Genomic DNA, 26,738 nt, shown 5'->3' with positions numbered 1-26,738 from the left:
AAGAAGGTGAAAGAAAAAACCTCAGGCAACAGTTGTGTCTATGTCAAATGGCTTTGAAAAATGTCTGCGGGCTGGGGAAATAGAGGGGCGTGTATCTATGTGCAAGTGGGGGAGGAGAGATAGAGAAAAAATACATAGTGATGTGTTCTTTATCATATAGGTCTTTATTGTCATTGTCAAATGAAACATTTACAGTACAATGAAATCACACACTGTATTGCAAACATTCATTATCAATAATAGCAGAAAGTAATTTGGTGCCCTTGCATGACCATTGGTTGTGCTGGTGGGAATGGAGATCTGGGGAGGGATAGGGCCCAGTGGGTTGACAGTGGGGTTGAGGGGTGGGGGAGAAGCTGGCGGTCATTCTAGACTCTGGGCCCAGGTGATTGGCCCGATGGTGAGGGGGTTGAGGGAGACAGACTTGGCCACAGAGCGGGACCTCCTCCTGGAACACACTGGAGAGCAGGATGAGCTTCTGTGGTAACACAGGCTGAGGCGGCAGTTCAGGAAGACGTAACGGTAGCCCCCAGACAGCAGAGCAGAGAATCGAGCCTGGAGGGATGAGGCGCTTTCCTCGACTGTCACGTGGGTACGATTGCTTGGACAGCTGTCCTGAATTATGTAGTATCGAAGGAGGTTGTCAGGGCTGGAGGATTCCGTGGTGAAGCAGTCGTCCACGAAAAGCTCCGGGTCTGACTTGTCTACGGACACGCCCACATGCAGGGTGGAACCCACAAGCAGAGTGACTGCCTGACCAGCTGGGTAAGGCTCTGTGTAGTTGGAGTTACGATACAGAAACATGGAGGCTCTGGCCTTGGCACCGACAACTGCATTGTCAGTTGGTAGATGGGGTCTGACGGGCACATCCAGGCTGCTCTCTATCTCCAGAGGATAGATACAGGAGAAAGGAAAGCTAAGAGGAGAATCATTTTGTGCATCTACTGGATAAACAAATATGCTGTTGGAGTAGACAGCCTGAGTGCCATTTGTCTTCACTGTGTTTCCACAGTGTCCCTCCCTGCGCTCCACCTGGTACCACACCATGCCATTACGATCCTCGTGGGCGGAGCAGCGCCGGTCAGCCAGATGAGCATGGGTACCGTTTATACCAGCAGCCTCCAGATGAGCTCTGCTGAGACCCACCTGTAGGAGGCTCCGCCCACATACCAGCTCTGGAGCTTTCCTCTCACATCTCCAGTTGATCTTATCCTCACTCACACAAGTCTGATCACTTCCACAGGTAGCACATACCATAGTGTTGACGTCTGCACAATAGGCAAAGGTGCAATACGTTGGACTGACAAACTTGTAGACATAGTAGTTTCTATAGCAGGCTTTGACATGGATTGGGGTTTGTTAATATTGGCAGCAGCTATCATAGCTCCCACAGACACCCCGCTGAACCACTCCGTCCAACAGCTGGGGGTGGGGATCTGTGAGCCACATCGGGCTGTTGGTACCACATGTGTGCTTTTGCACACACCTCTCTGGCATCTGAACACTGGTGTCCCCCAGGAACATGCGATACCAGCCCCGAAAGTTGATATCCTTGTCACAGTTCCCTATACCCCTGTAGTTGGTGGCACGCCAGGCGTCATTCAGTACAGAGTAGTGCTGGCAGTGGTCTGCACAACGAGATGTTCCACCAATACTGATACAGTCCTGTCCCACTGGACACTCTGTGTCCCCACACATAAACTGGACAGAGTGGGGGTCCACGTTTGGGCTGGTGTGCTGGACTGAGCGGAGGTTATCGTCAGAAAGCACCAGGCAGTTGAAGGACCCAGGGGTGTTCTCACAGACCTGAGGGGCGTAGGGCTGGTCAGGAAAGGAACACTCATCAACATCCACACAACCCAGTATCGAAGACCAGCGGTAACCTTGACGACAGCAGGAGCCGCTTTCGCAGATCTTGGGGTCATAGCAGGTGATGCCATTGCCGACAAAGCCGTCTTAACAGGTGCATGTGAAAGGTGCAGGTGAAAGAGCAGCAGAGCCCCTGATGTCATCACTAAGAGCCCCATCATTTAGATCAAAACAGCCTACACACCATTCACAGGAAGTATGTGCTGGCTTCTACCTGTGAACTTGAGAATTTATATTTTTCCAGAGACATCATGTGACTATCGGTAAAATACTTTTATGTTGTGATTACGTGCATGGAGTTACTTATTAATCACTATGAAAACTGATAACTCAAGTATAAATTAATAACTCTTCATCTGAAAAATATGGCTCCTAATCTGCGTAATTCTTGTCCCATGTAAAATACAACTTTGGAGATTCTAAAGTTGTTGAACCGATAAGCTTTGACTTAATTTACAATTGTACATCTGACACTGACACATTTATTTGATTATGATTTGATTGGGTTATTTTCCCATAATAGTCCCCCTGCAGAATGAGTCATGCAAAGTAAACTTCCCTAGTGAAAAGTAAACTTCCCTAGTGAAAAGTAAACTTCCCTAGTGAAAAGTTAACTTTCCTAGTCAAAAGTAAACTTCCCTAGTGAAAAGTTAACTTTCCTACGCTGGTCCGACCAAGCTGATTCCACACTCCAAGACTGCTTCCATCACGTGGACTGGGACATGTTTCGTATTGCGTCAGATAAAACTATTGACGAATACGCTGATTCGGTGTGCGAGTTCATTAGAACGTGCGTTGAAGATGTCGTTCCCATAGCAACGATAAAAACATTCCCTAACCAGAAACCGTGGATTGATGGCAGCATTCGCGTGAAACTGAAAGCGCGAACCACTGCTTTTAATCAGGGCAAGGTGTCTGGCAACATGACCGAATACAAACAGTGCAGCTATTCCCTCCGCAAGGCTATTAAACAAGCTAAGCGTCAGTACAGAGACAAAGTAGAATCTCAATTCAACGGCTCAGACACAAGAGGCATGTGGCAGGGTCTACAGTCAATCACGGACTACAAGAAGAAACCCAGCCCAGTCACGGACCAGGATGTCTTGCACCCAGGCAGACTAAATAAATTTTTTGCCCGCTTTGAGGACAATACAGTGCCACTGACACGGCCTGCAATGAAAACATGCGGTCTCTCCTTCACTGCAGCCGAGGTGAGTAAGACATTTAAACGTGTTAACCCTCGCAAGGCTGCAGGCCCAGACAGCATCCCCAGCCGCGCCCTCAGAGCATGCGCAGACCAGCTAGCCGGTGTGTTTACGGACATATTCAATCAATCCCTATACCAGTCTGCTGTTCCCACATGCTTCAAGAGGGCCACCATTGTTCCTGTTCCCAAGAAAGCTAAGGTAACTGAGCTAAACGACTACCGCCCCGTAGCACTCACTTCCGTCATCATGAAGTGCTTTGAGAGACTAGTCAAGGACCATATCACCTCCACCCTACCTGACACCCTAGACCCACTCCAATTTGCTTACCGCCCAAATAGGTCCACAGACGATGCAATCTCAACCACACTGCACACTGCCCTAACCCACCTGGACAAGAGGAATACCTATGTGAGAATGCTGTTCATTGACTACAGCTCGGCATTCAACACCATAGTATCCTCCAAGCTCGTCATCAAGCTCGAGACCCTGGGTCTCGACCCCGCCCTGTGCAACTGGGTACTGGACTTCCTGATGGGCCGCCCCCAGGTGGTGAGGGTAGGCAACAACATCTCCTCCCCGCTGATCCTCAACACGGGGGCCCCACAAGGGTGCGTTCTGAGCCCTCTCCTGTACTCCCTGTTCACCCACGACTGCGTGGCCATGCACGCCTCCAACTCAATCATCAAGTTTGCGGACGACACAACAGTGGTAGGCTTGATTACCAACAACGACGAGACGGCCTACAGGGAGGAGGTGAGGGCCCTCGGAGTGTGGTGTCAGGAAAATAACCTCACACTCAACGTCAACAAAACTAAGGAGATGATTGTGGACTTCAGGAAACAGCAGAGGGAACACCCCCCTATCCACATCGATGGAACAGTAGTGGAGAGGTTAGCAAGTTTTAAGTTCCTCTGCATACACATCACAGACAAACGGAATTGGTCCACTCACACTGACAGCGTCGTGAAGAAGGTGCAGCAGCGCCTCTTCAACCTCAGGAGGCTGAAGAAATTTGGCTTGTCACCAAAAGCACTCATAAACTTCTACAGATGCACAATCGAGAGCATCCTGGCGGGCTGTATCACCGCCTGGTACGGCAACTGCTCCGCCCTCAACCGTAAGGCTCTCCAGAGGGTAGTGAGGTCTGCAAAACGCATCACCGGGGGCAAACTACCTGCACTCCAGGACACCTACACCACCCGATGTTACAGGAAGGCCATTAAGATCATCAAGGACATCAACCACCCGAGCCACTGCCTGTTCACCCCGCTATCATCCAGAAGGCGAGGTCAGTACAGGTGCATAAAAGCTGGGACCGAGAGACTGAAAAACAGCTTCTATCTCAAGGCCATCAGACTGTTAAACAGCCACCACTAACATTGAGTGGCTGCTGCCAACACACTGTCATTGACACTGACCCAACTCCAGCCACTTTAATAATGGGAATTGATGGGAAATGATGTAAATATATCACTAGCCACTTTAAACAATGCTACCTTATATAATGTTACTTACCCTACATTATTCATCTCATATGCATACGTATATACTGTACTCTACATCATCGACTGCATCCTTATGTAATACATGTATCACTAGCCACTTTAACTATGCCACTTTGTTTACTTTGTCTACATACTCATCTCATATGTATATACTGTACTCGATGCCATCTACTGTATGCTGCTCTGTACCATCACTCATTCATATATCCTTATGTACATATTCTTTATCCCCTTACACTGTGTATAAGACAGTAGTTTTGGAATTGTTAGTTAGATTACTTGTTGGTTATCACTGCATTGTCGGAACTAGAAGCACAAGCATTTCGCTACACTCGCATTAACATCTGCTAACCATGTGTATGTGACAAATACAATTTGATTTTTATTTTTTTATTTTTTTATTTTTTTGAAAAGTAAATTTCCCTAGTGAAAAGTAAACTTCCCTAGTGAAAAGTAAACTTCCCTAGTGAAAAGTAAACTTCCCTATTGCATAATTGTCCCTATTGCAACAGCACACGTTAAAAAAAAAAGAAACGGCACAAACAAAAGAACATGAATGACCTTAACTTGGAATCGGATTGAGTCGTGATGCTTTGTGGTTTTAAATATAATTTGTTTGGCATATTGGAAGTTGTCTTTCTGTTGCACTATGCGGCTACAAGTTGAAAGCCACAGAATATTAAACGTAACATTTATAATTAACGAAGTAAAGAGTCAGAATATTCTGAGTGAGAATCCGTATCAAACTCACCAAACGGATCAGTATGTAAATAGACAATGTTCTAATAGCTAGTTTTATTGCTGTTATGATGTCCTTGGGGAAATATAATGGCCTCCAGAACCTGCAAAAAAAATCCTTCAAATCCATCATGTTAGATGTTGCTTCTTGGATGTTAATCTGACTTTAAGTATCTATTTACGCACAACAAAAGCAGAGCTGGCTATCACTTGGTTTATGTATCACATTTCCACAACGCATGTAAAGAAAAGATTATGACCCCATTATCTAGGCCATCCAAGCATTGGAATAGCTTGATTTGTTTTATTTCTTCACTAAGACCTCTGTTCAAAATATATTTCCAAATGAGGAGTGAGCTACTCATATTAAAAGGGAAACTTCACCGTTTTTCAACTTAATCTCCAGCATCACGACAGGCAGCAGCAGGTGGCAGGGCAGCCTAGTGGTTAGAGAGTTGGACTAGTAACCGGAAGGTTGCAAGTTCAAACCCCCGGGCTGACAAGGTACAAATCTGTCGTTCTGCCTCTGAACAGGCAGTTAACCCACTGTTCCTAGGCCGTCATTGAAATTAAGAATTGGTTCTTAACTGACTTGCCTAGTTAAATAAAGGAGAAATAAATCACCTCAACATATGTGAAAATTGCACATTTCTATGTTTTGTTGAAAAGAAGATAGAGGAAGTTAAGTGTTAATGTCATCATCAACCAATTAGTAGGCAATGGCTGCTCATAATTGGTTAAAATCACACAATGCACACCGATGATGTCATTGGAAACACTTATCTTCCTCTATCTTTTTTTACTACAAAACATAGAAACGCACCATTTTCACACATGTTGATGTTTAAAGCCACTCACAAGATTAACATTCTCATTTCAAAGGAGGCCAGACATTGTGGTTGTGCTTTGTCTGCCTAGCCTGTTCTTCGTCGGCCTGTAGTATTTACTACCATTGGCTCGGAAGGTTTTATCAGCGTGCATTCAGTGCAGCACTTGCACACATGACAGTTCATTTTCTGCATGATGTCACAAAAGTCGATACCGTCTTGTAAAGACAAATACCAGATAACGCTGGCTAACTGATGCAATTTGGGGGAAGACCCTTAATCATGGGGTCATAGCAGGTGGTGCCTTCATGAACCATAAACCACTTCAAATCTCATACAGAAAGACAGGGTGTCTATCTATTTAGCTGGACTGGAGAAATGTTTTTCTAGCTTTACCTTTATTTGAGTATGTGTATTGCTATAGTGAACTCAATTACTTGAGCATATTGTATAATAGTTAAGTGCTACACCTGTACAATGTTGTGCATTGTATGTGATACATGTTTTATTTTTGTTAACTCCTGGATGCACTTTTTTTCTAAACTGAAATGAACATCTCTTTGAATAAGAGTTGGTATAAAGTAAGCAAGGCAAGGGAGGTAGGTAAACCTGCCACAAAGCAGCCAACAACTGCCCAGCAAGGCAAGGGAGGTAGGTAGGTAAACCTGCCACAAAGCAGCCAACAACTGCCCAGCAAGGCAAGGGAGGTAGGTAGGTAAACCAGCCACAAAGCAGCCAACAACTGCCCAGCAAGGCAAGGGAGGTAGGTAGGTAAACCTGCCACAAAGCAGCCAACAACTGCCCAGCAAGGCAAGGGAGGTAGGTAGGTAAACCAGCCACAAAGCAGCCAACAACTGCCCAGCAAGGCAAGGGAGGTAGGTAGGTAAACCTGCCACAAAGCAGCCAACAACTGCCCAGCAAGGCAAGGGAGGTAGGTAGGTAAACCAGCCACAAAGCAGCCAACAACTGCCCAGCAAGGCAAGGGAGGTAGGTAGGTAAACCTGCCACAAAGCAGCCAACAACTGCCCAGCAAGGCAAGGGAGGTAGGTAGGTAAACCTGCCACAAAGCAGCCAACAACTGCCCAGCAAGGCAAGGGAGGTAGGTAGGTGAACCTGCCACAAAGCAGCCAACAACTGCCCAGCAAGGCAAGGGAGGTAGGTAGGTGAACCTGCCACAAAGCAGCCAACAACTGCCCAGCAAGGCAAGGGAGGTAGGTAGGTGAACCTGCCACAAAGCAGCCAACAACTGCCCAGCAAGGCAAGGGAGGTAGGTAGGTGAACCTGCCACAAAGCAGCCAACAACTGCCCAGCAAGGCAAGGGAGGTAGGTAGGTAAACCTGCCACAAAGCAGCCCACAACTGCCCAGCAAGGCAAGGGAGGTAGGTAGGTAAACCTGCCACAAAGCAGCCAACAACTGCCCAGCAAGGCAAGGGAGGTAGGTAGGTAAACCTGCCACAAACAGCCAACAACTGCCCAGCAAGGCAAGGGAGGTAGGTAAACCTGCCACAAAGCAGCCATCCCCTGCCCAGCAAGGCAAGGGAGAAGTGGTACAACACAAAGCAGCCATCCCCTGCCCATCAAGGAACTGAGAAGTGGTACAACACAAAGCAGCCATCCCCTGCCCAGTAAGGAACTGAGAAGTGGTACAACACAAAGCAGCCATCCGCTGCCCAGTAAGGAACTGAGAAGTGGTACAACACAAAGCAGCCATCCCCTGCCCAGCAGGGAACTGAGAAGTGGTACAACACAAAGCAGCCACCCCTGCCCAGCAGGGAACTGAGAAGTGGTACAACACAAAGCAGCCATCCCCTGCCCAGCAGGGAACTGAGAAGTGGTACAACACAAAGCAGCCACCCCTTCCCAGCAGGGAACTGAGAAGTGGTACAACACAAAGCAGCCACCCTTGCCCACCAGGGAACTGAGAAGTGGTACAACACAAAGCAGCCACCCCTGCCCAGCAGGGAACTGAGAAGTGGTACAACACAAAGCAGCCACCCTTGCCCACCAGGGAACTGAGAAGTGGTACAACACAAAGCAGCCACCCCTGCCCAGCAGGGAACTGAGAAGTGGTACAACACAAAGCAGCCATCCCTTGCCCAGCAGGGAACTGAGAAGTGGTACACACCAAAGCAGCCACCCCTTGCCCAGCAGGGAACTGAGAAGTGGTACAACACAAAGCAGCCACCCCTGCCCAGCAGGGAACTGAGAAGTGGTACAACACAAAGCAGCCATCCCTTGCCCAGCAGGGAACTGAGAAGTGGTACAACACAAAGCAGCCATCCCTTGCCCAGCAGGGAACTGAGAAGTGGTACAACACAAAGCAGCCATCCCCTGCCCAGCAGGGAACTGAGAAGTGGTACAACACAAAGCAGCCAACAACTGCCCAGCAAGGCAAGGGAGGTAGGTAGGTAAACCTGCCACAAAGCAGCCAACAACTGCCCAGCAAGGCAAGGGAGGTAGGTAAACCTGCCACAAAGCAGCCATCCCCTGCCCAGCAAGGCAAGGGAGAAGTGGTACAACACAAAGCAGCCATCCCCTGCCCAGTAAGGAACTGAGAAGTGGTACAACACAAAGCAGCCATCCGCTGCCCAGTAAGGAACTGAGAAGTGGTACAACACAAAGCAGCCATCCCCTGCCCAGCAGGGAACTGAGAAGTGGTACAACACAAAGCAGCCACCCCTGCCCAGCAGGGAACTGAGAAGTGGTACAACACAAAGCAGCCATCCCCTGCCCAGCAGGGAACTGAGAAGTGGTACACACCAAAGCAGCCACCCCTTGCCCAGCAGGGAACTGAGAAGTGGTACAACACAAAGCAGCCACCCCTGCCCAGCAGGGAACTGAGAAGTGGTACAACACAAAGCAGCCATCCCCTGCCCAGCAGGGAACTGAGAAGTGGTACAACACAAAGCAGCCACCCCCTGCCCAGCAGGGAACTGAGAAGTGGTACAACACAAAGCAGCCACCCCTTCCCAGCAGGGAACTGAGAAGTGGTACAACACAAAGCAGCCACCCTTGCCCACCAGGGAACTGAGAAGTGGTACAACACAAAGCAGCCACCCCTGCCCAGCAGGGAACTGAGAAGTGGTACAACACAAAGCAGCCACCCTTGCCCACCAGGGAACTGAGAAGTGGTACAACACAAAGCAGCCATCCCTTGCCCACCAGGGAACTGAGAAGTGGTACAACACAAAGCAGCCACCCTTGCCCACCAGGGAACTGAGAAGTGGTACAACACAAAGCAGCCACCCTTGCCCACCAGGGAACTGAGAAGTGGTACAACACAAAGCAGCCATCCCTTGCCCAGCAGGGAACTGAGAAGTGGTACACACCAAAGCAGCCACCCCTTGCCCAGCAGGGAACTGAGAAGTGGTACAACACAAAGCAGCCACCCCTGCCCAGCAGGGAACTGAGAAGTGGTACAACACAAAGCAGCCAACAACTGCCCAGCAAGGCAAGGGAGGTAGGTAGGTAAACCTGCCACAAAGCAGCCAACAACTGCCCAGCAAGGCAAGGGAGGTAGGTAAACCTGCCACAAAGCAGCCATCCCCTGCCCAGCAAGGCAAGGGAGAAGTGGTACAACACAAAGCAGCCATCCCCTGCCCAGTAAGGAACTGAGAAGTGGTACACACCAAAGCAGCCACCCCTTGCCCAGCAGGGAACTGAGAAGTGGTACAACACAAAGCAGCCACCCCTGCCCAGCAGGGAACTGAGAAGTGGTACAACACAAAGCAGCCATCCCCTGCCCAGCAGGGAACTGAGAAGTGGTACAACACAAAGCAGCCACCCCCTGCCCAGCAGGGAACTGAGAAGTGGTACAACACAAAGCAGCCACCCCTTCCCAGCAGGGAACTGAGAAGTGGTACAACACAAAGCAGCCACCCTTGCCCACCAGGGAACTGAGAAGTGGTACAACACAAAGCAGCCACCCCTGCCCAGCAGGGAACTGAGAAGTGGTACAACACAAAGCAGCCACCCTTGCCCACCAGGGAACTGAGAAGTGGTACAACACAAAGCAGCCATCCCTTGCCCACCAGGGAACTGAGAAGTGGTACAACACAAAGCAGCCACCCTTGCCCACCAGGGAACTGAGAAGTGGTACAACACAAAGCAGCCACCCTTGCCCACCAGGGAACTGAGAAGTGGTACAACACAAAGCAGCCATCCCTTGCCCAGCAGGGAACTGAGAAGTGGTACACACCAAAGCAGCCACCCCTTGCCCAGCAGGGAACTGAGAAGTGGTACAACACAAAGCAGCCACCCTTGCCCACCAGGGAACTGAGAAGTGGTACAACACAAAGCAGCCACCCCTGCCCAGCAGGGAACTGAGAAGTGGTACAACACAAAGCAGCCACCCTTGCCCACCAGGGAACTGAGAAGTGGTACAACACAAAGCAGCCATCCCTTGCCCACCAGGGAACTGAGAAGTGGTACAACACAAAGCAGCCACCCTTGCCCACCAGGGAACTGAGAAGTGGTACAACACAAAGCAGCCACCCTTGCCCACCAGGGAACTGAGAAGTGGTACAACACAAAGCAGCCATCCCTTGCCCAGCAGGGAACTGAGAAGTGGTACACACCAAAGCAGCCACCCCTTGCCCAGCAGGGAACTGAGAAGTGGTACAACACAAAGCAGCCACCCCTGCCCAGCAGGGAACTGAGAAGTGGTACAACACAAAGCAGCCAACAACTGCCCAGCAAGGCAAGGGAGGTAGGTAGGTAAACCTGCCACAAAGCAGCCAACAACTGCCCAGCAAGGCAAGGGAGGTAGGTAAACCTGCCACAAAGCAGCCATCCCCTGCCCAGCAAGGCAAGGGAGAAGTGGTACAACACAAAGCAGCCATCCCCTGCCCAGTAAGGAACTGAGAAGTGGTACAACACAAAGCAGCCATCCGCTGCCCAGTAAGGAACTGAGAAGTGGTACAACACAAAGCAGCCATCCCCTGCCCAGCAGGGAACTGAGAAGTGGTACAACACAAAGCAGCCACCCCTGCCCAGCAGGGAACTGAGAAGTGGTACAACACAAAGCAGCCATCCCCTGCCCAGCAGGGAACTGAGAAGTGGTACAACACAAAGCAGCCACCCCTTCCCAGCAGGGAACTGAGAAGTGGTACAACACAAAGCAGCCACCCTTGCCCACCAGGGAACTGAGAAGTGGTACAACACAAAGCAGCCACCCCCTGCCCAGCAGGGAACTGAGAAGTGGTACAACACAAAGCAGCCACCCTTGCCCACCAGGGAACTGAGAAGTGGTACAACACAAAGCAGCCACCCCTGCCCAGCAGGGAACTGAGAAGTGGTACAACACAAAGCAGCCATCCCTTGCCCAGCAGGGAACTGAGAAGTGGTACACACCAAAGCAGCCACCCCTTGCCCAGCAGGGAACTGAGAAGTGGTACAACACAAAGCAGCCACCCCTGCCCAGCAGGGAACTGAGAAGTGGTACAACACAAAGCAGCCATCCCTTGCCCAGCAGGGAACTGAGAAGTGGTACAACACAAAGCAGCCATCCCCTGCCCAGCAGGGAACTGAGAAGTGGTACAACACAAAGCAGCCAACAACTGCCCAGCAAGGCAAGGGAGGTAGGTAGGTAAACCTGCCACAAAGCAGCCAACAACTGCCCAGCAAGGCAAGGGAGGTAGGTAAACCTGCCACAAAGCAGCCATCCCCTGCCCAGCAAGGCAAGGGAGAAGTGGTACAACACAAAGCAGCCATCCCCTGCCCAGCAGGGAACTGAGAAGTGGTACAACACAAAGCAGCCAACAACTGCCCAGCAAGGCAAGGGAGGTAGGTAGGTAAACCTGCCACAAAGCAGCCAACAACTGCCCAGCAAGGCAAGGGAGGTAGGTAAACCTGCCACAAAGCAGCCATCCCCTGCCCAGCAGGGAACTGAGAAGTGGTACAACACAAAGCAGCCATCCCCTGCCCAGCAGGGAACTGAGAAGTGGTACAACACAAAGCAGCCATCCCCTGCCCAGCAGGGAACTGAGAAGTGGTACAACACAAAGCAGCCATCCCCTGCCTAGCAGGGAACTGAGAAGTGGTACAACACAAAGCAGCCACCCCTGCCCAGCAGGGAACTGAGAAGTGGTACAACACAAAGCAGCCATCCCCTGCCTAGCAGGGAACTGAGAAGTGGTACAACACAAAGCAGCCACCCCTGCCCAGCAGGGAACTGAGAAGTGGTACAACACAAAGCAGCCACCCCTTCCCAGCAGGGAACTGAGAAGTGGTACAACACAAAGCAGCCATCCCCTGCCTAGCAGGGAACTGAGAAGTGGTACAACACAAAGCAGCCACCCCCTGCCTAGCAGGGAACTGAGAAGTGGTACAACACAAAGCAGCCACCCCTGCCCAGCAGGGAACTGAGAAGTGGTACAACACAAAGCAGCCATCCCCTGCCTAGCAGGGAACTGAGAAGTGGTACAACACAAAGCAGCCACCCCTGCCCAGCAGGGAACTGAGAAGTGGTACAACACAAAGCAGCCACCCCTGCCCAGCAGGGAACTGAGAAGTGGTACAACACAAAGCAGCCATCCCCTGCCTAGCAGGGAACTGAGAAGTGGTACAACACAAAGCAGCCATCCCCTGCCTAGCAGGGAACTGAGAAGTGGTACAACACAAAGCAGCCACCCCTGCCCAGCAGGGAACTGAGAAGTGGTACAACACAAAGCAGCCACCCCTTCCCAGCAGGGAACTGAGAAGTGGTACAACACAAAGCAGCCATCCCCTGCCTAGCAGGGAACTGAGAAGTGGTACAACACAAAGCAGCCATCCCCTGCCTAGCAGGGAACTGAGAAGTGGTACAACACAAAGCAGCCACCCCCTGCCCAGCAGGGAACTGAGAAGTGGTACAACACAAAGCAGCCACCCCCTGCCCAGCAGGGAACTGAGAAGTGGTACAACACAAAGCAGCCACCCCTGCCCAGCAGGGAACTGAGAAGTGGTACAACACAAAGCAGCCACCCCCTGCCCAGCAGGGAACTGAGAAGTGGTACAACACAAAGCAGCCACCCCTGCCCAGCAGGGAACTGAGAAGTGGTACAACACAAAGCAGCCACCCCTGCCCAACAGGGAACTGAGAAGTGGTACAACACAAAGCAGCCACCCCCTGCCCAGCAGGGAACTGAGAAGTGGTACAACACAAAGCAGCCACCCCTGCCCAGCAGGGAACTGAGAAGTGGTACAACACAAAGCAGCCACCCCCTGCCCAGCAGGGAACTGAGAAGTGGTACAACACAAAGCAGCCACCCCTGCCCAGCAGGGAACTGAGAAGTGGTACAACACAAAGCAGCCACCCCCTGCCCAGCAGGGAACTGAGAAGTGGTACAACACAAAGCAGCCACCCCTGCCCAGCAGGGAACTGAGACGTGGAAGCAATACAAAAGACAACCATTAGTTTGAGAGTATTGTATTGTTTGTTTTTTTGGCAATGCCACTGTCAGCCAGAGAAACATGCTGTGAAAGATTATCACCACATCAAGCAAGATACTTGGAGTCAAACAGACAGGCCTGGATGAGATCTTTAAGTCCAGGGGCCTCCGAAAGGCTCACAAAATAATTTTAGACCCAAGCCACACCCTGTACCCAGACTTTGAACTACTCCCCTCTGGGCGCAGATATAGGGCACCCCTCGGCAGGAAAAACGGAACTAGACAATCATTTGTGCCAGGTGTGATATCTCTCCTAAATAGCTCGGACTAGTGTTCCTATCGACCCAGTAAGGCCAGCAGGCTAGTGTTCCTATCGGCCCAGTAAGGCCAGCAGGCTAGTCTCTTTTTATTGGCATGTAACTGTTATGAAAGTTGTATTGTCAAATTGTTTTGTATTTAAATGCCACTTTAAACGTGTACGTGACACGGTAACAAAATTTCCCCATGGCAAAAACAACATGCAAAAATCTTCCTAATAAGGTCAATGCTTTAAGCTTGAATATTTTAGTGGGTCGCAAAAGTTTTCTTCCCTTGTGTTAAGTGAGCTAAGCACAGATTGAAAGCTTGTGTGAGTCAGGTTTTATTTTTACCTGACTTTGTCTGTTAAGATTCTGAGATAACGGTATGGTGTCCATATTAGGACATCCTTGCTCTCAGACACTGTCGTACATACAACATGTTGGCAGGGACGATACAAGGTCATAATGATGTGGATTTACCACAATACAGGTCTGATTCAATCAATTTGTTTAGCGTATACACGATACACTGTCCGCAACATGTTTGGTCATCTTATATTACGGAGATGTAATGACGTATTAAACGATAGGTTCGCTCATTTATCTATATCAGGACTAACTAGGGCTCTGAATTCAATTGTTAATTTGTGAAAATGTATTATGTGCCTAAAACATGCATGTTCCTCATTAAGCTCTTACAGAATGTAAAGTAAACAACACCATTAATTACTCTGAAGGCAAGGACATGGTAGGACAAGGACAGCCAGTAAAAGTAACATGGTACTAAACACATACTGTATGCAGATATTAACCCGCAATGATACACGTTCAATTTACAGTGAATCCCCTACACAGGACAATTTCAGTTTTAGCGCTATTCATTTTTTAGCGAAGTTAACTTTCCGGGACCCCCTGCACTGACTGAATGCCTGATGTACTGTTAATAGCCAGCACCATATTGCCGCTTAGCCTATCACTGGTGATATCAACTATGAACACTGAATGGTCCTTTCTTCCTCAGAGAGATAAGCATTACAGCATGAGATGAGAATGAATGTCTCCATTCTGGGAGTGTTAAATCCCCCAAAAGCGGCTATTAATGTGGACAACTCTTGGTGATATGATATACTGTATAACGAAGTCCATTATAAGAATTAAGCTGTAGCTTTCACGTCTCAGCATGGACCCTCAGATAAAGTTGGCCATCAGAATAGGACAACGAAGGAACACCGAGAGACGTTGTCACACCAGACTAGCATGGCTTTTTATTTTACAAATGGCTGTTTTATATCTCTGTCTGAAAGAGGGAAAGAGAATACTGGGAGGGCAATTTAGATGTGAAACTTGTTTTTTTTTGGTTCAGAAATTAAGCTGTAATATGTGACGGCTTTGCATTGGTTAAAGATTAATATGACGAAAAGAGGGAACATGTTCTGATCTCTATGGATATTCTGGTCTCTCTGGTCTCCTCGCCCCCACATGTTTTTTTGATCTCTTATTTCTTCCAGATGAACATCTCTGTCTGCATAACGACAACAGCGTTGGGGAAAGCTGTCACAAAAATTCTCTCCAGAAGCAATTGTTTTAAAAAAAAGTTGAATTATGATATATTGTAATTGGCCTGAGGCCCCACCGAGACCTCACCATAACCTAAAGAAGAATACATGCTAAATAATTCTCACGGCATGTTTTTGCATAAACTAGTCCTTAGGCTGCCCTGTGCCTCTTAGATACAGTCCAGACTTCTTCCAAATCGTTCTTGTTAAATCAGTTAGCAAACACTTAATCTATACCCCCGGGATGCTTTAGTCCATTCACAGAAGAAGCAGGTGGCTATTGCTATTCGGGGGTTTATATGCTTTTGGAAGAGTTCGTTAAAAAAACTCTTCCTTATCTCTGAAGGGTTTCTATCGTTTTAAATATGCCTTATTGTTGAGAGAAATATCAATTTAGCAGTACAACACACTCCACCACACAGTCTCTTTCTTCTCCCTCATTCTCGCCCCCTCCCATATGCGGAGTGTGATCACCATAATCATAAGTGACTAGTTTGATTTTCTGAGGAATATACTTTTTGTTTTCTCTAGATATTCTGGCAATACTGTCCATGCAAATTAATAACTCCCAAAACATTCCACATCGTCATCAAACACAAATGCATGCATGCTCACACACACATGCTCACACACAATTCTATAAACACTATACAGACAGAAATATCCAGAAGAAGTGCATGGGTAGTTAAAAAGCTATAACCTAGGGAAAGAAGCTCTGGTTAACTGGTATGTGTATACAGTAGCATTAGTCCTACTGTGACAGTTACTTCCTTATTACCTCACAATGAACAATGCCCATGTTGGATTTATGTGTACAGTATGAGTATAATGTTCCATTGCACTCATTATTGCTTCTCATCACTGTTCTAGCCTGCAATCATCCCACCATGCAATCTAAGACCGTTATCTGCAGCATGAGGGATGGGGGATAAGTTATTACCATGCTTAGGAACTAAAATGGACATCTTGCAGCCTCGCAACATGAACAATATTTACAGTTGAAGTTGGAAATTTACACACACTTTAGCCAAATACATTTAAACTCAGTTTTTCACAATTCCTGACATTTAATCCTAGTAAAAATTCCCTGTCTTAGGTCAGTTATATCACCACGTTATATTAAGAATGTGAAATGTCAGAATAATAGTAGATTTATTTCAGCTTTGATTTCTTTCATCACATTCCCAGTGGGTCAGAAGTTTACATATACTCAATTAGTATTTGGTAGCATTGCCTTTAAATTGTTTAACTTGGGTCAAACATGTCGTGTGGCCTTCCACAAGCTTCCCACAATAAGTTGGGTGAATTTTGGCCCATTCCCCTTAACAGAGCTGGTGTAACTGAGTCACGTTTGTCGGCCACCTTGCTCGCACACGCTTTTTCAGTTCTGCCCACAAATTTTCTATAAAATTGGCTTTGTGATGACCACTCCAATACCTTGACTTTGTTGTTCTTAAGCCATTTTGCCACAACTTTGGAAGTATGCTTGGGATCATTGTTCATTTGGAAGACCCATTTGCGACCAAACTTTTACTTCCTTCCTGACTGATATCCACATAATTGTCCTTCCTCATTCCGTCCAGTGCACCAGTCCCTCCTACAGCAAAGCACACCCACAACATGATGCTTCGGCTTGCAAGCCTCCCCCTTTTCCCTCCAAACATAACGATGGTCATTATGGCCAAACAGTTCAATTTTGTTTCATCAGACCAGAGGACATTTCTCCAAAAAGTACGATCTTTGTCCCCATGTGCAGTCGCAAACCGTAGTCTGGCTTTTTTATGGCCGATTCCTTGCTGAGAGGCCTTTCAGGTTATGTCGATTGGGGACTCATTTACTGAGGATATAGATACATTTGTACCTATTTCCTCCAGCATCTTCACAAGGTCCTTTGCTGTTGTTCTGGGATTGATTTGCACTTTTCACACCAAAGTACGTTCATCTCTAGGAGACAGAACGCGTACTCCTTCCTGAGTATGACGGCTGCGTGGTCCCATGGTGTTTATACTTACATACTATTGTTTGTACAGATGAACGTGGGACCTTCAGGCATTTGGAAATTGCTCCCAAGGATGAACAGTCAACTTATTGTATGTAAACTTCTGACCCACTGGAATTGTGATACAGTGAATTATAAGTGAAGTAATCTGTTGTAAACAATTGTTGGAAAAATTACTTGTCATGCACAAAATAGATGTCCTAACCGACATGCCAAACTATGGTAAGTTAACAAGATATTTGTGGACTTGTTGAAAAACGAGTTTTAATGACTCCAACCTAAGTGTATGTAAACTTCCGACTTCAACTGTAGATGCAGTCTATCAATTCTAATTTGGCCATTTCATCCTTGAAATAAAGTAATACATTGCTGCCATCTGCTGCTTTCGGTAGAGCAAAGCATCACATTTAATTTCCCATTTCTAATTGCCATTGTGGAGCTAAGGAACATTTGATTTGTAATTCTACATTAGATGCCATGTTACTGGTTCTCAAAGGGATAGAGCGAGATTTTGGCAATCAAGCCCTTTTTCTATTTTCCAAGAGTCAGATGAACTCATGGTTACCATTGTTAAGTCTCTGCATGCAGTTTGAAGGAAGTTTCTCATTAGCGTTAACATAATTGCTAAGTAACTGGAAGTCTATGGGAACAGTCATTGCACTGATGCTAGTTAGCAATGGCTTGTGAAGCTACCTTCAACTTCCTTCAAGCTGCACACAGAGACATACATTTTCATCTGAATATGGGGAAGTAAAAAAGAGATTAATGGCTGAAATCTCATACTATCCCTTCAAGACATTGACTGTTCAAATAAAAAAAATGTTATACATAGTAAATGTGTTACAAATATAAATTAATCTGTAAAAGGTGACTCTAGGTTGACATTTGGATTAGATGGTGTCTCTTTGACTGTTAATGTACAGTCAAAAAGACCCCTTTGAGGGTGGGATCAATGCTTGGGTCTGTCATTTTGACATAAACATGAGAGGTAATGCCTCTGTGAGCTCTGACATAATGCATTGGCAACGTTGTAGAAATGATTTCCTCCTTCCATACTCAATCTCCACGCTTTATGTCTGAGTCCACAAAGAACAGCTTAAAGGCCTGGCAAAAGGGGCACAACCAGACCATTACCCAACCAATCCATGCAATCAATAAACCTTGACCTAATTGTTCCTTTATATAGCTTTACTCTACAAATTATACATATGTAGGATCTTCATTGAGCCAGTTTTGCTACAGCAGGAAAATAATCCTGCAGCAACAGGAAATGTGAATTATTATGTGGATTATAAGTCATGGATATTTTTTGTAGGGGTTGATACATATTTTTGTTAGGGCAAATCAAGTCTGACATTTTTAAAGTGAAAATGACAAACTTTAGGAGCCTTTTAAACATCGCATATGCGCTACAAGTTTGCATTTCCTGCCGTGCAGGAAGATTCTCAGCAACAAAGGTGATCAAATTAAGATCCTACATCTGTAGCGTCTAATTACAGTCAAAACAGGGTGAATTATTAATAGACATACATTAACCTCCCACTTAATCACACACCAAATGTTCAAACAGACTCCCCTGGACAGATACAGACCTTCGCCACTGAGTTTGAGCCCCTTATTGATGACTTCCTTTCTGCTATCCTCTCCAGCGTACACTGGGGAAAAACGTTGAATGGAGCAAGGACTTCAATCATCACACACAATGTCAACACCTGCATGAGGCCCATATGACTGTCTGAGCACAGATAAGAAAAGGTAGTTTAGCACACGTAAAGAATTGTTTTGAAGTTGTGTGAACTGTTTTGACAGCAAGGAACCTTGATTCTAAAAAGGTGTTAAATTAATAAAAGCCCCTCTGTGTTTCTTACTTATCCTGCACAGGTTTTCTTTGTTTACCTTTTAAACATTCATCATTGTTTAGTATTTTCTTAAATGCAAAGCATTAATATTTCACCAATCATATACAAGCAGTCATCATGCTACATATTGGGTGATATCAAAGATAACAGTTATCATGCTACATGTAGGGTGAAACATAAAAGATAACAGTTATCATGCTACATGTAGGGTGAAACATAAAAGATAACAGTTATCATGCTACATGTAGGGTGAAACATAAAAGATAACAGTTATCATGCTACATGTAGGGTGACATAAAAGATAACCGTTATCATGCTACACGTAGAGTGATATAAAAGATCACCGTGTTCATGCTACATGTAGGATGATATAAAAGATAACAGTTATCATTATACATGTAGGGTGATTTAAAAGTTAGTCATCATGCTACATGTAGGGTGACATAAAAGACAACCGTTATCATGCTACATGTAGAGTGATATAAAAGATCACCGTTATCACACTACATTTAGGGTGATATAACAGATAACAGTTATCATGCTACATGTAGGGTGAAATAAAAGCTAACAGTTATTATGCTACAGTTAGGGCGATATAAAATATAGCAGTCGTCATGCTACATGTAGGGTGATATTAAAGATAACAGTTACAATACTACATTTGGGATGTTATAAAATACAGTCATCATGCTACATGTAGGGTGGTATAAAATATAACAGTCATCATGCTACATGTAGGGTGGTATAAAATATAACAGTTATCATTCACATGTAGGGTGATATAAAAGATAACATTTACAACGCTAAATGTAGGGTGGTGTCATGACGTTGGCCTGGGGGGTAGGTTGATGACAGTCATAAATACCTCTTCCCCCCTTTTTTTCCTCTCTCTATGTAACATTCCTCATCCTCCTCTAATGAGGAGAAAGAGAGGTCGGACCAATTTGCAGCGTTGTATGTGTCCATTTTAATAAGAAAAACTGAACACTACAAAAATAACAACGTGAACCGGTCCCGTGTGGTAACAAACACTAACATGGAAGATAATCACCCTCAACTCAAAAGTAAAACCAGGCTACCCAAATATGGTTCTCAATCAGGGACAACGATTGACAGCTGCCTCTGATTGAGAACCATACCAGGCCAAACACAGAAATAGCAAATTATAGAAAAACTAACATAGACAACCCACCCAACTCAAGCCCTGACCATACTAAAACAAAGACATAACAAAAGACCTAAGGTCAGAACGTGACACTCTGTGGTGCCCGACTCTCTAGTTAATTACATTTACATAATTAGCTCAATCAGGTGATATTAATTACGGAGAAATTATTTGATAGAATAGCATGTCATATCACTTAATCCGGCATAGCCAAAGACACGACAGTGGTATGAAAGATAACAGTTATCATGCCACATGTAGGGTGATATGAAAGATAACAGTTATCATGCTACATGTAGGATGATGAAAAAGATGACTGTTATCATGCTACATGTAGGGTGATATAAAATAACAGTTACCATGCTACATGTAGGGTGATATAAAATATAGTCATCATGCTACATGTAGGGTTTTATCAAATATAAGGTATCATGCTACATGTAGGGTGATATAAAATATAGTCATCATGCTACATGTAGGGGGAAATAAAAGATAACCGTTATCATGCTACATGTAGGGTGACATAAAAGATAACCGTTATTATGTTACATGCTTAGGGAGACCACCAAAATCTCTGAAATCTCCATCGCTAACTACAACATTTTCAGACAAGATAGAACGGCCAAAGGGGGCGGTCTTGCAATCTAATGCAGAGATAGCCTGCAGAATTCTGTCCTACTATCCAGGTCTGTACCCAAACAATTTGAAGTTCTACTTTTAAAAATAAAACTATAATAAAACAAGTCTCTCACAGTTGCCGCCTGCTATAGACCACACTCTGCCCCCACCTGTGCTCTGGACACCATATGTGAACTGATTGCCCCCCATCTATCTTCAGAGCTCGTGCTGCTAGGCAACCTAAACTGGAACATGCTTAATTCTTGATGCACCCATCCCGTTAGCGGGATCATTTTCATCAACAGCCGCTGAATTGCAGAGCGCCAAATTCAAATTAAATTACTAAAAATATTTAATTTTCATGAAATTACAAGTGCAATATAGCAAAACACAGCTTAGCTTGTTGTTAATCCACCTGGCGTGTCAGATTTCAATAAAGCTTTTCGGGGGAAAGCATAACAAGCATTTATGTAAGAACATCTCTCTCAGTAGACAAAATATTACAAACAGCTAGCAGCCAAGTAGATTGCTTTTCTAACTTTCGTGACCAATCAATTAAATCGCTTACCTTTGATGATCTTCGGATGTTTGCACTCAAAAGACTCCCAGTTACACAATAAATGTTCATTTTGTTCCATAAATATTATTTTTATATCCAAAATACCTCCATTTGTTTGGCGCGTTATGTTCAGAAATCCACAGGCTCGAGCGGTCACGACATCGCAGATGAAAATTCCAAATAGTATCCGTAAAGTGCGTAGAAAGATGTCAAATGTTTTTTATAATCAATCCACAAGTTGTTTTTAGAATATATAATCGATAATATGTCAACCGGAATGTAGCTTCTTCCATAGGGAGAGAGAGAAAATGGCTGTTGCGCATGAAAAACTCTACTGGCACCCAGCCATCCACTGACGCGATGGGTTCTTTCTCGCTCGTTTTTCAAAATAAAAACCTGAAATTATGTCTAAAGACTGTTCACAGCTTGAGGAAGCCATAGGAAAAGGAATCTCGTTGATATCTCTTTAAATGGAGGCAAGGCATCTAATGGAACAGAGAGCTTTCAGGAAAAACAGCACTTCCTTGTTGGATTTTCCTCAGGTTTTTTTCATCAGTTCTGTTATACTCACAGACAATATTTTGACCGTTTTGGAAACGTTAGAGTGTTTTCTATCCTAATCTGACAATTATATGCATATTCTACTTTCTGGGCCTGAGAAATAGGAAGTTTCAAATGTGTACGTTTTTTAGCCAAAAACGAAAATACTGCCCCCTACAATCAAGAAGTTTTAACACCCCAAAGGTGAAATAACTAAAAAAAAAAAAAAATGTGGGAAACTATAGTTGCGTTTAGACAGGAGACCAAATTATTGGCAAAGATATGATTTGATTGGTCAAAAGATCTGTGCAAACACACCTAATGTCTAAACACAAAAAAACACATGTTATCTGATCTTTTGAGTTCCGATTTATATCACATTCGTATGTGGTTCTCAATCTTGATAGAATATTGGCTGTGTTTACACAGTCAGCCCAATTTTGATCTTTTCCCACAAATTTCTATTTTAACCTATCAGATCAGCTCTTTTGACAATAATTGGGCAAAATATCATAACTGAACTGCCTGTTGATCTGCCATTACCATGACAACCACCAAAAAGTGCATGCTAAATCTGCATTCTACTTCAAAGGCTACATCGGCGTAAATGTGCAAATCTGATATGGGTCACATAAAACTAAGTGTGGACAGTCAGAAAAAAATATTGTATATAAAAAAAATATAGAATTGGGTTAATACGATGACTGTGTAAACACTGCCAAAGGTCACACACACACACTACTTGGCACCTTCTTGTAACACTTAATCTATGAATATAATGTAAACATAATTATTGCCAGAGACCGTTGTCTTGTAGACAGCTTTATAATCTCTCACGTGCCTCCAGTACTTCCCATAAAACAATAACAGCAGCATAATGGGTTTGCTTCTTGATATCCTTGTATCAATCACAAGACATCTGATATGTGTTTAATGTAGATAAACAAGGAAGTGAATAGGAGTGTATAACCAGTAACCCATATCAATGATAAATGTCATGTTGAGCTCTTTGAAACTTCAACATGTTGTTTGTTGTGGGAGTATCATAAAGGTAAGAGGTCAGAATATGATCAATTCATGACGGGTGGACTATCCCTTTAAGCTATGTTTATACTCCAATACAGAATGAATGTAAAATGTCATTTCAGAAGTTTACAACATTTATGTATTACAATAATAAAAAAGGATGAAGTAATGTTTTCACACAGTAAGGCCTATCATTGTGATCATTTAGATGATTTATTTAACCAATCAATCAGAAGTACTTGGTGGGGTCGGACTTGTCACACATCTGGACGTGGACGTGAGAAGTGATCCCTGGGTAGACACTCTGCATGGGGAGCAGGGTCCCAATCCTCTGGCCCTTCTTCACCACCCCGGAGTAACTGTCAGGCTTCACGTAGAACAGCTTAAAGCACAGACCTGCAAGACAGAAAATCACAGTGTGAGTCAATCAATCAATCAATCATTCTACCTGTCAATCAATGAATTTGCCATATATTCTTCCATTTCATTCTGCCATGACACGTTAGTTGCTGGTGTGTACTCTACCTCAGTGAAACAGTAGTCATTACATTGAGATGCATTATTAAAATAGGCATAGCATTTACAGTATTATTGATCTCCTTCCAGGGTATTAAAACAAATAATTCAGGATAGACTATTGATCTCCTTCCAGGCTATTAAAATAAATTATTCAGGGTAGACACTGACCCTCCCCACTGAGGTTGATCCCATCGTTGATGGCTGCCTTCTTCGGGTCTGTGTACACTGTCACTTTGCCGCTGAGTTTCACGTGAAATGGAGCGTACACTGTGGCCCCGTCGTTACACACAATGTCAATGCCCTCATGCACATGGTCTGTTCTGGACATAGAGAGTGGAAGGGGTTAATGCAGAAGGATTCACAAAGCATTCACAGTCTCTCAATCAGACCACTATGGTATGTTTTCACTTGTTGTTTTGTGAGTATTGCACTGTGTACAGTCAGAGTAGGGGTCTCAGATCAAATTGATATTATTAATATTGTACTAATTGGTTCTTAGAAATAATTATTATGTGGTTACCATCTTACCAACTAAATTATGGCGTAAATTGCAGACAGTCAAATAAAACTAAACCAGGGGTGGCAGGGTAGCCTAGTGGTTAGAGTGGTGGACTAGCAACCGGAAGGTTGCAAGTTCAAATCCCCGAGCTGAGAAGGTACAAATCTGTCATTCTGCCCCTGAACAGGCAGTTAACTCACCGTTCCTAGGCCGTCATTGAAAATAAGAATTTGTTCTCAACTGACTTGCCTAGTTAAATAAAGGTAAAATAAATAAGAAACTGATACATTAACTTGCCATACCTGCTTGCTCCATACTGTCGTTGTCCCTTGTCCTCCTCCTGTTACAGGAATTTCTGCTACACAGTTGACCAAACTTTGCCATCTCACACTGGCAACACAGATAGAGATTAGATGGACAACAGATAAGTTGACTGAGGAGGAAACCTTTTTATGCTGATATTCTTTTCCACTAAACTAACTAAAAGGCATTCATATTAAAGGGGTAGTGCTGTCAAAAGTTTATCATTTTCAAAGGATAATTGATCAGTAGAAAACCATTTTGCAATTATGTAAGCACAGATGAAACTGTTCTGATTAAAAGAAGCAATAAAACTGGCCTTCTTTAGACTAGTTGAGTATCTAGAGAATCAGCATTTGTGGGTTCGATTATAGGTTCAAAATGGCCACGAATAAAGACCTTTCTCCTTGATGTCGTTAATCTATTCCTGTTCTGAGAAATGAAGGCTATTCCATGCGAGAAATTGCCAAGAAACTGAAGATCTCGTATGACGCTGTGTACTACTCCCTTCACACAACAGGGCAAACTGGCTCTAACCAGAATAGAAAGAGGAGAAAGTTTGAGAAACAGACGCCTCACAAGTCCTCAACTGGTAGCTTCATTAAATAGTACCCGCAAAACACCCATCTCAACGTCAACAGTGAAGAGGCGACTCCGGGATGCTGGCCATCTAGGCAGAGCACTGACGGGAATAGAAAGAGGAGTGGGAGTCGGTAGTGTATATTGTATTTGAATGGTAGTGTATATATCTTTTAACCTGTTACTCATACCCCCTACTTTTTCGAACATTCTGTTAAAAATCGCGCAACATTTCAGCGCCCTGCTGCTCATGCCAGGAATATAGTATATGCATATGATTAGTATGTGTGGATAGAAAACACTCAGACGTTTATAAAACTGGTTAAATCACGGCTGTGACTATAACAGAACGTGCGTTTCATCGAAAAGCGCAGGAAAATCTGATCACTGAAAATGGAAATATATATCCATCCGCCACTTCAACCCATTGATAAAGGCGAACCACATTAAATGGGGCTGAGGTTGCAATGCCTACAGCTTCCACACGATGTCAACAGTCTTGTCATTTGCCTAGGCTTTGTTTCTTGGTCAAACAAAGAAGAGACAAGCCATTTGTTCAGGTCTCCGACCGGATATTTTGGTTGAGATTTACCCGGATATTATTTCCAGACGTACCCCATATAGAATATACATCGCCTCGTGATCAATTTGATCGCTTATTAACGTGTACTAATACCTAAAGTTGCATTAGAAAAGTATTTCGAAGTGTTTTGTGAAAGTTTATCGTCAACTTTTTTTATTTAAAAAAATGACGTTACGTTATAAGACGCAATTTTTTTCGTTTATCACACAGTCTTCATAGATCGATATCTAGGCTATATATGGACCGATTTAATCGGAAAAAAGACCCAATGGTGATTATGGGACATCTAGGCGTGCCAACAAAGAAGATGGTCAAAGGTAATGAATGTTTTATATTTTATTTGTGCGGTTTGTGTAGCGCCGACTATGCTAATTATTTTGTTTACGTCCCCTGCGGGTCTTTTGGGGTGTTACATGCTATCAGATAATAGCTTCTCATGCTTTCGCCGAAAAGCATTTTAAAAATCCGACTTGTTGCCTGGATTCACAACGAGTGTAGCTTTATTTCAATACCCTGCATGTGTATTTTAATGAACGTTTGAGTTTTAACTAGTACTATTAGCATTTAGCGTAGCGCATTTGCATTTCCAGATGTCTAGATGGGACGCCTGCGTGTCAGGTAGGAACAAGAGGTTAATGTATACGCCGTGAGTCAGAAAGCAGGTGCAGAAGGTGAGTTTTAATAATGAACAGATACAAAAGAACAAACGTGGAACGCATTATGAACGTGAGAGAAAAAACACCTAAAGACTGATGACAAGAGAGGGCTAAATAAAGGACATTTTTAAATACATTTTTTGATAAGTGTTACGGATACCAGTATCAACAGGTGTTGCTCTAATTCGTACGGTTGTGAGGTCTGCAACAAAACAGGTGCCTCAGGGTAACTGTAGTTTGAAAGTCTCAGTCCCCGACCGCAATTATGAACCATTCATTTCCGAAGGGTTTGTGTCCCTAAAGAATGATGAAGCGTCTCAGCGTCCGGTTAAAATCCTTAGAGATACTGGTGCGGTGCAGTCGTTTATATTGTCTGATGTGTTGCCCTTATCTGACGATACATACTGTGGTTCCAGTGTGTTAGTGCAGGGTATTGAAATGGGTTTTGTCCCAGTGCCATTGCA

The 26,738-nt window shown here is 44.9% G+C and overlaps 2 protein-coding genes across 2 annotated transcripts; both read right to left on the bottom strand.

The window, feature by feature from the left end:
- Positions 1-363: 363 nt before the first annotated feature.
- On the bottom strand, positions 364-5,729 carry LOC123992364 (uromodulin-like). Its single transcript, XM_046293511.1, has 3 exons — positions 5,705-5,729; positions 1,392-1,955; positions 364-1,268 (listed from the first exon to the last, which is right to left on the bottom strand). The coding sequence occupies exons 1-3, from the start codon at positions 5,727-5,729 to the stop codon at positions 364-366; spliced, it is 1,494 nt and encodes a 497-aa protein (XP_046149467.1).
- Positions 5,730-22,921: 17,192 nt separating this feature from the next.
- On the bottom strand, positions 22,922-24,937 carry LOC123993493 (leukocyte cell-derived chemotaxin-2-like). Its single transcript, XM_046295693.1, is given in 4 exon segments — positions 22,922-23,534; positions 23,826-23,977; positions 24,459-24,486; positions 24,489-24,937. Coding segments are annotated over 4 exon segments (399 nt in total). The 5' UTR covers positions 24,541-24,937; the 3' UTR covers positions 22,922-23,367.
- Between the last annotated feature and the right edge of the window lie 1,801 nt (positions 24,938-26,738).

The sequence above is a fragment of the Oncorhynchus gorbuscha genome, linkage group LG13, assembly GCF_021184085.1.
Source record: "Oncorhynchus gorbuscha isolate QuinsamMale2020 ecotype Even-year linkage group LG13, OgorEven_v1.0, whole genome shotgun sequence".
NCBI classification, from domain to species: Eukaryota; Metazoa; Chordata; class Actinopteri; order Salmoniformes; family Salmonidae; genus Oncorhynchus; species Oncorhynchus gorbuscha.
This window is presented reverse-complemented; position numbering and strand designations above follow the sequence as displayed.

Coding starts and splice junctions, on each gene's coding strand:
- LOC123992364 (XM_046293511.1), bottom strand. CDS start 5,729: ATGCTGGAGATTAAGTTGAAAAACG. Junction 1,956..5,704: donor GGAGATTAAGTTGAAAAACG/GTGAAGTTTCCC, acceptor GCACCTGTTAAG/ACGGCTTTGTCGGCAATGGC. Junction 1,269..1,391: donor AGTGGTTCAGCGGGGTGTCT/GTGGGAGCTATG, acceptor CCTATTGTGCAG/ACGTCAACACTATGGTATGT.